General features: G+C 34.9%; 1 protein-coding gene across 1 annotated transcript in view; it reads left to right on the forward strand.

Annotated features, from left to right (window-relative positions):
- Nucleotides 1-13,632, forward strand: part of LOC150095745 (putative RNA-binding protein EEED8.10) — a 268,565-nt gene that overhangs the window by 44,997 nt on the left and 209,936 nt on the right. The window contains exons 2-3 of the mRNA XM_090410562.1: nucleotides 5,834-5,928; nucleotides 8,909-8,992. Of these exons, the coding sequence (XP_090266688.1) occupies nucleotides 5,834-5,928; nucleotides 8,909-8,992 (179 nt within the window). The remainder of the gene's footprint in view (nucleotides 1-5,833; nucleotides 5,929-8,908; nucleotides 8,993-13,632) is intronic.

Here is a 13,632-nt window from a genome sequence, read left to right on the forward strand (position 1 = left end):
CATGAATCTCATATCAGAGCTTATCAGTCTTTTTCTATCTGCTTGAGTTATGGTACAGGCTTCTGAACCATATGGTAGGATAGGTATTGCTGTTGAGTTATGGATTCTTATTCTAGTTTTCTTGCTTATTAAATTTGGATTAATATTTGATAGTTTTTGTTATTCGTATATAATTAGTTATTTTATGTTCCATGTCTTTCTCTCTTTCATAAGATAAGTGGTAGCCTAGATATTTGAATGTATTAACCTGCTCTATAATATCATTATTGATGCAAATTTTGCTTCTAATTGAGTCTTTACCGTTAAATGCCATGACTTTGGTTTTGGAAGTGGAGATTTCCATATTGTATGTTTTTACTATTTCATTTAATGAAAAGGCTGCTCACTGTAGTGAATATTCCTTGTCTTCAATTAAAACCTGATCGTCTCCGAATAAAATTGTATGAATGTTGGTGTAATCATTTATGTGAATGCCAAAATTGGTTGTCGGAAGTTTTTCACTTTGTTATACTATAAATTAAAGATACCAAGAATATACTTGTTTTAATCCTTTATCCAAGTGTAAGCAAACAAGTTTGCGTCTGAACTATTTTCAGGACTGGGGCAACTCGTATATAAGCTTGACTTCACATCACTTGCTTCTTCTTCTCTCCCATAGTCCTAAATGGACTGTTGGGTCATTCATGGCTGGTAGATGATGTTCATTGTTATCCTCCTCCAATCATCTCGGTCTCTTGTTCTTGATGTCAGTTGAGAAAGGGAGGAATTTGTCCATTTTAATCAAGGTCGGCCCCTTGAAGGAATCCCGGAAGGATTCCTTCTAGTGTTTGCTTTGAAATGCCATTAGCCCTCTCCACATGTCCGAACCCATCCATTGAATTAATCAGTTTTCGGACATTTTCATTGGTTTTGTGAGCAGTATAGGGAATTCTCAAGAGTCTTCTAAGTTTTCATTTCAAAAGACAGGAGTCTCCTCTCATTTTCCCTCAATGAAGTCCAGGCCTCACAACCATACAAGAGGATAGAATTCACCAAAGTGTCAGTTAGTCTGGTTGTGATTGCTTTTCTGTTATCTCTCCATAATGGTTTAATGGTTTTAACTTTTGTAGGACCACAGTTGCCTTAGCAATTCGGTATTTAATGTCGATTTTTGAGTGATCATCTTGACTCTGTGTGCTTCCTAGAAAAGTGAACTTGTGTACATTCTTGATTTGTTTATTGTCAATTTTTATCTTTAAAGGTTCAATGTCTGATTTTGAGGGTTATCATTGTTTTTGTTTTTTGCAGGTTTATGTATAATCCATATTTTTTTAATGTTCCAAAAACGTGGCTGGTTATCTCTTGTAATTCTTCACTTTCTGCCAGAAGATTGATATCATCTGCAAAACGTAAGTTGTTTATTCTTAGTCCACCACCAACTATTATTCCAGTGTCATATTCATGAAGAACTTCATCTATTCCAGATGACATATTCCAGAAAACAAGCATCCCTGTCTTATCCCCCGTTCTGCCTGAAATGGTTCACTGCTGCAATTTTTAATTTCAATTCTCGTGTCAGATGAGGAATAAAGAGATTTAATAATCCTAATGATTTTATTGTCTATACCATAATATTCTAAAATTTTCCAAAATGCCTCATGCCATACTGAGTCAAAAGCTTTTTGAAGGTTTAAAAAGTTGTGACAAATTATTTGTTATGTTCTGTATATTTTTTACCTACTATGTGTATTGTAAAAATATGGTCGATTGTACTTGTGGACTTCCGGAAACCTGCTTGTTCATCTGATATTCTGCTTTATATTTCCTTTTCGATTCTTGACAATAATATTTTTAACAGGATTTTGCTTAGATGGCTGATAACGCTTATTGTTCTATAGTTGCTACATTTATTGCTGTTTCCCTTTTTAGGAATAGGTACAAGGACAGAAGTCTGCCAATCGGAAGGCTAAGTCTCTGTGTTCCATACATCCTGAAATAAATTTAGCAAGGTGTCTATGATGATATCACCTTCTTTGCGTATCAGTTCCATTGTAACACCATGAATTTCCGGTGATTTTCCTATTTTTGAGTTACTGACTTCTGCAATGACTTCTTTTAATATCAGGTAATCTCCTTCCTCCGAACCTCCTGGCAAATTTCCGTCCAAAATATTGTCAGTCAGTTGGGGGTCCTTTTGAAAAAGCTTGGTTGCATAACATTTCCATCTATGAACTATTTTCTGGTTATCCGTGATAAGAGTTCCATCTTCATCTTCTATGCTCCAATTAATTGCAGTAAAAGGTTTGGTTAATTTATTGATAATTTGAAAAACACTTTTAGGATTATTTTTATTTAAATCCTCTTCTATGTTTTTGCATTCATCTAGTATCAGTTATAAAGGTATCTAGCATGTTTGACTTCTTTTTTTAATGATTTTGGTAATATTTTTGTACTGTTCTCTATTGTCACCACTATTAATATTAGATTTCAGATTTCTTCTTTCATCGTATAGGTCCAAAATATTTTTGGTTATCCATGGTTTATTGACTTTCCTTTTCCAAGAATTTCTTCAGCTGTTTGTTATCTTTTGTGAGAAGTATTTAGTTTTAGATTCGATATTATATTTTTATTATTATTATATTTTTATTATAGGAGCCTGTGTAGCTCAGTGGATGTGGCGTTTACACATCACCGCGCTTGGCCGCCCGAAGGAAGACTTCGTTTCGAGTCTAGTCGGCAACTAGAGGAAATTTTTCTAAGCCTTTTTTCGACCGGTTCCCGAGTTAGTCGATCTCTGGCACGGGAAAGCAGGTTTTTCCTCCCGGAAACTCGGGTTTTTCGTCCTGTAAACTCAAAATCGACCGTAGAACCCACATTATTTCAGACATTAAATATATTGTGTTAGGGTTAGGAACCACGAGATGGCGGCACATTTGAGCCATCTCTCTTCACTGCGTACCGCTTAATTAGTGATAGCTTTGGGCCATCTGTCTCTGATTGGGTACCAGTGGAGATTGAACTGCCCACTCAGTCTCCAAAAGTTAGATATGGCTAAATGGCCTCGCCTACTCCCATATACGGGAATAAAAAGCCTTTAGCTGATTTTTTTTTTTTTTTTTTATTATTATTATTATATTTTTTGAAGCTTGTGTCAAAAATTTGTTTTAATTTATGTTTATATAATGTATTTATTGGGGTCTTTTAATTTTTCTATATCTTTTACGGGTTGATTTTGTAGGTAATATTTCCCTCATTTTCATATTCATAATTGTGATGACCATATTGTGGTCACTGCCAATGTCGGCTCCAAGAAATGATCTGGTTCTTGTGAGGTTTATGGAGTTTTTAAATTTTGTGCTTACAAGGATAAAGTCAATTTGGTTGTGTGTTTTATCATCAGAGGAAGTTCATGTCCATCTTCTGGAAGGTTTATGGGGAAATGGAGTGTTAGTAATGGTAAGTTCATTTTGTGAGGCAAAATTGATCAATTCCAAACCTCTTTGGTTTGTCTCCCCATAGCCATATGGTCCAACAAATGGGAGAAAATCTTTACCAATGTCTGTTCCAATTTTGGCATTCCAATTGCCCTGCACAATCAAAAGGTCTTTTCTATTCACTCCGGTGATTGTTGCATTAAGTTGACCATAAAACTCCTCCACTTTGGAGTCCTCGTGGCCTGTGGTTGGGGCATAGACCTGTGTGATGGTGATATTGAGTGGTTTCCCTCTGTGTTCCATACATCCTGAAATAAATTTAGCAAGGTGTCTATGATGATATCACCTCCTTTGCGTATCAGTTCCATTGTAACACCATGAATTCCCGGTGATTATTTGACAAGAGCATATGACTGAATTCCCAGTGAATTCAGTCATATGCTATTGATATGACTGAATTCCATGACAGAATTTCTTGATGTTTTGTGTATCAAAAACCCAACATCTTTTCCACTGCAATCACATCCAGAGTAAAGAAGCAAATGACCTTCATCTGTTGTTAGCTCACCTTTTTTGGGCCATCGAATTTCAAAAAGTCCCATAACAGTCCATTTATATCTTTTTAGTTCATGCTGTAGTAGTTTGAGTTGACCTGTTTTTAGTAGAGTCCTAATATTCCATGTTCCAGTCATTAGATAGTTGCAGAGTCTGAATCTGGATCAGGTTTTTTTTTATTTTTGTCAGTGATAGTGGTTACTTGTCTGATCACTTGCCTTAGTATCCCATAATACAAAGCACATATCCATACGGGTGTATAACGCTATGCATTATGGCAAGGGTCACTACCTAGACTGGTTTCGACCTTTATTGAGGTCTCGTCAGTGGGAGCCAGATGCAGAGGTGATACCAAGGTTGATACTGTATATGAAAATATGACTTCTGCATTACTTCAATCTTGGTATCATCTCTGGGTCTGCCTCCGACTAACAAGACCTCAATAAAGGTCGAAACCGGTCTAGGTAGTGACCCTTCCCATAACGCATAGCATTATAAATACCTGCATGGATATGTGCTTTGCATTATGGGATACAAAGGCAAGTGATGTGAAGTCATAAGCTTTTATATACGAGTTGCTCCAGACCTGAAAATAGTTCAGGTTCAAACGTGTTTACTTACACTTGGATAAAGGATTAAACCAAGTATATAATTTCTTGGTATTTTTAATTTATAGCCAAAATTGGTTGTTTCCCTCCATCCCTTTATAATATTGTTAATATAGATATTAAAAAGGAGTGGCAATAGACTACATCCTTGTCAGGCACCTGCATTTATGTTCTGTGATTCAGATTTTTGTGCAGCTATCTTTATTGTATTGGAAATTTTCCACTTGGTTATGCTATAAATTAAAGATGTGCAGAAATTATATTCTTGGTTTAATCCTTTATCCGAGTGTAAACAAAGTTTGCTCTTGAAGCATTTTCAGGGCTGGGCAACTCGTATATTGAAGCTAATGACTTCACATCACTTACCTTATCACCTCTGGGTGATATCAACCTTACAGACATGTATAATGCTATGCATTATGGGAAGGGTCTCTACCCAGACCAGTTTCGACCTTTACTAAGGCAAGTGATTTTCAGGACTGGGCAAATTGCCCAATCCTGAAAATACTTCAGGTGCAAACTTTGTTTGCTTACACTTGGATAAAGGATTAAACCAAGAATATAATTTATTGGCATCTTTAATTTATAGGATAACCAAGTAGAAAAACTTCCAATAACTATCTCTAACCTAGAGTATTTTAATAATAAGGTATGACTCCTTTTGATAACTTATATATAGGAATATGGCTTCTGCATTACTTCAACCTTGGTATTATCTCTAGATTGAGAATTATTAATATCAGTTTGAATTATTATCTCTAGATTGAGAATTATTAATATCAGTTTGAATTATTATAAATGCCAGACCTCCATGGAGTCAAAAGACTCATTGTGAGAAATGCAGCTGTTACACACAAAGAATTAGCAATAAAAAGCACCAGTTCAAATGAAAATTGAAGCACACGGACATCTTGTGTATCCTAAATTGTATGTTTTATTAAATTCTATTCAACCAAAAGTGAGTAATGCAATATATAATTTTGAGAGATTTGGTCTCTTTGCACCCTTTCAAGTGGTTAGTTGAAACACAAATTAGATTGACTTGACAAATTTTTATAAACATATAAAAAGATCAAATTTGAGGAAAATATAGACTTCCAAAATAACTTGCAAACTGGTGTAGTTGGCATCATAGGTGACTGTGGTGCAGTTGTATTTTAATAAAGCAAGCATTCTATTTATTACTTAAATATTGACTTGTGTTGACTCCATTAACTTTCTTTTCAGTTATGTTGATAATGTTCTTTTACTCCAAAGGTATCAAGAAAAGAATTGCTTGAGTTCTTCAAAAAATTTGGGAAAGTAATTGATTGTGTTGTTATTCAGGACCATATCAGGAGGTGGTCAAGAGGGTATGTATCTCTCAGCATAAAATTTATTATTTATTAACATATATCAGACTTCCATATCCCAACTGCAGAGAAATGCAGTCAGGAATACTTTGCTAAAAGAATAATATGTAACTTTTAGAATTCCACTGTTATTATCGTTATTTTTATATTTATCCCACTTACATAGAAGTACAATATCTTTAGGACATCAGTGCCATGTATGAGATGCAGATAAGGATTAAGAAAGAAGAAGTCTATGGAACATTTTCTTAAAGAGCTGGAGGTTTAAGATGTTGAAAAACACATTAGGAGGAAGATTGTTTTAAAGGATAGAGGTCGATGAAATAAATGAGGAAAAGGCAATTCAATGTGTTTGCAGTTGTACCGAATAGGAATGTTGGGCAACTGCTGCTTTTGTTTTAACAGGCCCAACAGGAAGTGAAGAATGATATTTAAGAATTCACTGGAGCAGTGACCATGAAAGTACCTGTAGAAGAGACAGAGTTAAAACATTGCATTTGTGAGATAAATGTTGAATTGAGTGTGTGAGAGAAGAGCCATCTATGAGCTCAATTGCTTTTCTTTTATGATGCATTTGTTCCAGGAGAGGCTAGACATATCATGTGTATGTGTTACTGAGGATAAGGGAAGGTGAGCTGAGATCCCTTTTGCAAGAGAAAAGGTGGCATTGAAGGTGACCAAGTTATTTTTGCCTCATAAAAAGTGTATGGAGATCAATGTTTAAGATACTAGTTGTAGATAATCTTAATGTTAGAGATGTCTGAGAACTAGCAGATTCTCAGACATCTCTAACATTAAGAGATGTTAGAGATAACTCTGTTTATTCGTTTAACTCTTGGTATGCAGTTATGCATTGCTTGTGTTAGATACCACCTTATCATTTTTTCCCATGCACTGTCAACATCTTTTCTACACAATTCATCAACCCAATCTATTGATGCTAGTTGACTACAGAGCTTCGTGATAACTTTTTCCTGTTTGACTACCTTCCAAACCAATACCACATGATCACTTCAGCAATGTCCAGTCTTTTCCAGACTGGATATTGACCTGTAGCTCTTCTGTATTCCTTTTATCATAAGAATGAATAAATAAATAAAATTCACAACCACATCCTGTGAGGATATCACCAAATCTAATACCGATAAACTCATGTTGCTTCCATCACATGCTACTTTAGATAGTTATCCTGCAGAAACTCAACAAATTTCCTCTCCTTGTTAATATATATTATTCCTTTATTACTTGTCACTATTCACTCTCCTTGTTACTATGTTATTCCTATACTATATAGGGATGCTTCAACCCACATTCCTGTAATTAAAATCTTCCATTAGGATCATCTTCCTTTTACTTGCCCACCTAATTTGTCTAAACATTTCATAATCAATACTCTCCACATTTCCTGGCCTATGACAGCATCCTATTAGATATACTATTCTACTGATCTCAACTTCACATGAACAGCTTCAAAATCACATGTACCACTATTTTTAAACTTCGACTCTTGAAGGATACAATTCCTCTGCTGCCATTAACAATACTCCTCCTCCTTTCTTTATCTTCCTATCGTTTTGGAAAATTCTATATCCCACTATTTCAAGTTCTGACAGTATATCATATATCATACTCAGTCAACCAAATTTCACTTATGTTAGTTATCTTTGGGCATTCTGATTCAATGAATGCTACAAATTCGGCCCTTTTATTTCTGATATTCCATGCATTAGTATACAAGCATAACAATTCTCCACTCTTTGAGGACATCCCATCAACATGATCACTTTTTACTCTCTCTGCTATAGTGCACTTCTTTCTTCATCCTGACCATCCCCATTTTCCTGATCTTGATTCTGATTTTCATTTATATTCTTATCGTCCCAATCGTTTACTCTGCAATAATCACTTCCTCACCTTTGTATCCATTCTTTTCCCATCTTTCCACAACTTGCTTCTCAACCTCTCCCTGACTCTTAGTGGTGCTAATTTCATATGAACACTATGTACTCTTAGTAAACAATAATTGCTCCAAATGACCAACACCAAACTCGTTCAAATGTATTCCATCAGCTTTGAACCATTCTAACTTCCTTCGAATTCATTTCATACATTCACAAATTGAATATACTCTGCCTGAACACGCTTCAGCCATCTTGTTTTCCAGTATCATTGCTCTCCTTCTCAGTTCACTACTGTCATATCTGGGCAACAAATTAACCACTTTCCCAGTGACACTATTATCCTTCACTTCCTCCAACAACTTCTTCAAATCCCTTTCTATATTCTTTGTCTCACTATTCAAGATTTATTAACGTGTGTGTGTGATTGATGCATCCATTGTTGACATCAGTGTAGATGACTGTAATACAGAATCAATACAAAATTTTTAATGAAACATTTTTTAGAAAAGGTTCTGAAATCATCATACGATCTCATACGATATGCAGTTTTCATATCTCTTGTTTCTGGATGCACATGAAATACTTTCCTTAGGGTAAGAATGTTAGTGATAACTAAGAATGTTAGTTAGTAATCTGAATGTTGACATTGCATCGTTAAGATATTGAGAAAGTAAGGTGGGTTTTATTTATACAGAAAGATGTCATTTAACTGTTAAAGAAAGATGGTTTTAAAACTTTTGTTGAAGAGCAGAAGTCAAGCAAAAAAGCAATATTAATAGCCAAGTAATTTTTTTTCCCCCGTTTTGGTAAAAAAGAAAAAAAACATTGCAGGTCTTGAAATGCCTGCCATTCCAAAAAAGTAAAAATGACAACTCAGTCTGTAGCAGTTGTTCAGGGCAGAAAAAAAATGACAGAAAATAATACTGTATTTTACAATTAAAACATACTTTTCATTTGCAGATATTTATTAGGACAATCTACTTTATTGTTAGATCTCTTAAGTTTAGAACTGTTGTTTAGACTTTTTTTTTTTATCATCTCTAAAGTTATAGATATTTCAGAATTTTTTGTTGTTTTAGGTATGGATTTGTGGTATTTTCTAAACCAGAAGAGGCGGAAAAAGCCAAGAATGCTTCTGCATCTGACTTGGAATTGGATGGGAGGTAGGTTTTAAGTATCTTTCAAAAAAACAAAATTGTTGTTGGACCTTGAAAGTTTTTTCACTTGGTTATACTATAAATTAAATATGCCAAGGAATTATATTCTTGGTTTCATCCATTAAAAAAATTATGAAAACCACTACTGTATTAAAGTAAAACTGCAGTTTAATATGGTAGTGGTTTCAATAAATTTTATAATGAATTCTGATCACCCTATACTTATGAAAGAAAGGATTCTTGGTGTGTTCTTCAATAAATAAGTAATCCTGTGAGCTACCCTGGCTACTTTAGCAATATGTCCTCTAAACTTTAACTCTCTATTTACTACTACTTCTTCAACCTTCTGGTTCTGTCCACTGCTGGACGAAGGTCTCCCCATGATTTTCCAGATCACTCGGTTTTCTGCCTCTCCCATCCATCTCACTCCTACAATTTGTTCCAGTTCATCTCTTTACCTTCTTCTCGGTCTTCCTCTTTGTCTTGCTCCATCCATTGGTCTCCACTCTGTTGTTTTTCTAGTCCATCTCCCGTCACTGCATCTGGCAATATGGCCAGCCCATCTCCACTTAGCCTGTTTAATGTATTTTACAATATCCATGTCACCTGTTTTGAGATCTTATCCAGGTATTTGTCTTTCTATCTCTTAATGTTATTCTTAGCATACTTCTTTCCATGTGATGTTGTGTTGTTCTCAGTTTTTTTGTTTAGGGCTTCTGTTAAAGTCCATGTTTCTCCTCCATATGTTAGGACAGGAAGTATGCACTGGTCGAAAGCTTTCCTTTTTAGACTCATAGGGATGTCACTTCTGAATATGTCTCTCATTTTCCCATAAGCCATCCATCCAAGGTGAATTCTTCGTTCAATCTCTTTTCTTTTCTGGCACTCCTCAAAGGATAACAATTGCCCCAAATAGGTTTTCAACTTGGATAGTTCTATGGGTTATGTATTTATTCATCATTATTTTTGTTTTTTCTCTATTTATTTTTAATCCAATTTCTGTGGAGGCTTCATTTAGCTGATTTAGCCTTTCTTCCAGATCTTCAAGATTATCTGCTATTAGGACAATATCATCTGCAAATTTCAGATGATGCAGCCTTTCTCCATTTATGTTTATTCCTTTTGTTTCCCAATCAAGACTTCTAAAGAAGTCTTGATTGGGAAACAAAAGGAATAAACATAGTGCAGTGGGAAACAAAAGGAATAAACATAGTGAGTTCCTCTAGTGCAGCTGTAAATAATTTAGGAGATATGATGTCGCCTTGCTAGATGCCTTTTTGTATTGGGAACTTTTCGCTGTTTTTATATAATTTAGTTGTTGACCAGGCATAAGGGTTTATATAATAAACCCTTATGCCTGGTCTATATAGACTATGAATAAGCATTTGATTCTATTCAATTGATTTTTCAATGAGCTGTCTTAATCTGTGAATATGGTCCAAAGTATTGTAATTCTTCCTAAATCCAGCTTGCTCACAGGATTGCATTCCCTTTACTTTAGATTTTATTCCATTATTTATAATTTTTGTGAAAACTTTATATATGGTGGGGAGTAGGCTTATAGGTCTGTAGTTTTTAATTTCTTCCTTATTGTTCTTTTTAAAAATTAATATTAGAAGTGAATTGTTCCAATTTTTTGGAATTTTTCTCTGTTTTTTAGGCATTTATTGAAGAGTTTACTCAACTGTTTGATAACAGGGCTTCCTCCCAGTTTTAAGAAGTCTATCATAATTCCATCTTCTCCTGGGGCCTTTCCATTCTTCATTTCCTCTTCACCTTGTAAGATCTCAGTGGCATCATGTTCTTCCTCACTTGAGTTATCCATAGAGGATTCTTGGATGACCCGGTCTTTGTCTTCTTAGAGTTCAGTATAAAATTCCTGAATTCTTTTGATTATTGCATCTCTATTTTTTATCAATTCACCATTTTTTCCTCTTACAGCAGCTATTTCCTTTGTTCCAACTGATAATGTTCGTCTTAGGACCTTCATATTACTATTGTTTCTTTAATTTTCCTAGTATTATACGATCTAAGTTCATGTTTCATCCTTTTACATATAGTTTTACAAATTTCCGTGTATTCTATTTTATTGGTGTCATTCAAATCTCTTTTCATATCTCTTCTTTTCTTCATCAGATCTAAGGTTTCCTGTTTTAGATTTTCCTCTCCTTGGTGCCTTTTTACACCTCCTATTTATAGTGCACAATTCAAGATAGATTTTTGTTAATATTTCATTAGCATCATCGATGGTAGTAGCTGTGTTTAACTTTTTTAGTTCATTTTTGAGTGATTCTCTATAACAGCTTTTATTGTGGTAGAGGTTTTGTAGATTCACTAAATTGGACTTTTTTCTTATGAGCTTATTCTGTTCCCATTTTTTTGTTGATCCATACTTTTGCCCTTACTAGTCTGTGGTCACTTCCTGTGTTAAATCTATTAAGCACTTCTGTATTATTTATTATATATCTTCTGTTGGAGAGGATGAAGTCTATTTCATTGTAAGTTTGCCCATTTGGGCTTCTCAAAGTCCATTTTCGGTTGATTTTCTTCTTGAAAAAGCTGTTCATAATAAAGAGGTTATTTTCTTCTGCATATTCAATAAGTCTTTCTCCTCTTTCATTCCTCTATCCAAATCCAAATTTACCGATGGAGTTCAGATGGTCATCTCTGCTTCCAATTTTGGCATTAAAATCAACGGTTATAATTATGTAGAATTCTTTAGAATTATTGAATGTGGATTCTAATGTTTCATAGAAATCTTCTTATCTCTTCATCTGGATGGTCCATAGTTGGGGCATATACTTGTATAATTTTCAGTTGGTATCTTTTATTTATGAAGAGACTTAGTTCAGCTATTCTTGATGTTATTTTATTTACAAACAGAACATTGTCCTTGATTGTTTTATTTATTAGGAATCCTACACCACCAGTTGAGTTTCTGTCACATTCACAGTGGTAGAGTAGATGTCCATCTTTTAATCTCCTGAGAGTTTCTTCTTTCCTTCTTATCTCTGAAAGGCCCACAATGTCCCATTTTATATGTTCCAATTCCTTCATCAGTTCTTCCAATCTATCATCATCATCACGTAGAGATCTGCAGTTATGTTCCTACTAATATCCTTTTATCATTGTGCACTGTAGGTGGACTCATTGTCCATTTTCGGACAATGAGTCCACCAGTTACTCATTGTAGCTAGTGGAGACTGCTATATTTACTACTCCTAAATCCCTGGCTTCATCAATTTCCTGGAGTACAGTTCCCTTAATGCAGTACACAGCTTGTAATCTTTCTATCCCAAAATGCATTGCACTTTTCAACATTAAATTGATATCCATTATGTTTTGCCCATACTATCGGCCTATTCAAATCATTCTGCAAGCTCTCTACATCACTTTGATTGGTTATTACTTTACCCACTTTTGCATCATCAGCAACCAACTGAATATCTCCCTACAGATTATTTCCTATATCATTTATGTACAAATTAAACAACAGTGGTTCAAGCACAGAGTTCTGCAACATGCCACTAGTCACCTGTTTTCTCCTGGATTCAGCTCTTCCATATACTACTTTTTTGATATCTGTCCAATGTCTCTTTTATCTATATCACTAGGTTCATATCCATTCCTATTTGTTGTAGTTTGCATAGCAGAGTTCCATATGGTATCCTGGTAAACGCCTTTGCAAAATCCAGCAGTATTTTTGTGTAGCCATTCTCTTTATCCAGCTTGGCTGTCACTCTATTATAAATGGTTAATAGATTACTAAGGCACGACTGACCCTTCATGCTGCCTCTCATAGAGTGACATATTCTTATCCATCCATTTTTGAATTCTCTTTCTGAAACCAATTTTTCCAGTACTTTTACTACCACTCCTGAGATACTGATTGGTCTATAATTTGCTATCACACACTTAGATCCTCCTTTATGCAAAGGAATTATAGTGAACTTTAATGAATTGTAATAAGTAAAGTGAGAGAAGCAGAAGAAACCATTGAATTATGGAGTGATCACTTTTCAAGTGTGTATCATTCAGGTGGAGATGTTGTAGTGACCGATATGACAGAGATCGATATGAGAATAGAGGTAGATGATGAACTAGAGGTGTTTAGGATATTAAGAAATCTCAGTTGCGAATATCAAAGAGAAAGGCAAGCAGGCTTGGGCTGCCTCTGTTTAATGATAATGTATATGATTTGAGATAGTGAGGAGGGGATATCCATTTGTTTGCCAGTGAGGCCAAATTGGAGAGAATGATAGTTAATAAAAGATGATGTAGCGATCTTGTGAGATGATCTAATGGACTATTACTCTGAACACAGTAAAGGCTGCTGTTTCCTGGTGTCAAGTTTTACAGAATGGGTTTTATAGAGCAGATTTTAAAGAAATATATTAATACATGACTGGAATGGAGAGAACAAGGAGTCACTCCTTGAAGTTGTGTAAAGAGTGTGGCCAAGAGTGTAGGGATGAAATGAATGGAATTAGTTGATAGAGGTGGTCACGAGTTGCCTTGTCAGTAAATAAGCATGATAAATAATGAATGCAAGCCTCCCATGATGAGTCTTCACACTCCATGGAGATGCCCATTTCTTCTTCTTTGGCACTACAGCCCCATTTAGGGGCTTGACCTCCCATTTTTGG

The sequence above is a fragment of the Typopeltis vanoorti genome, chromosome 20 (genome assembly GCF_054136105.1).
Source record: "Typopeltis vanoorti isolate ZY-2024b chromosome 20, IOZ_Tvanoo_1.0, whole genome shotgun sequence".
Taxonomy (NCBI): Eukaryota; Metazoa; Arthropoda; class Arachnida; order Uropygi; family Thelyphonidae; genus Typopeltis; species Typopeltis vanoorti.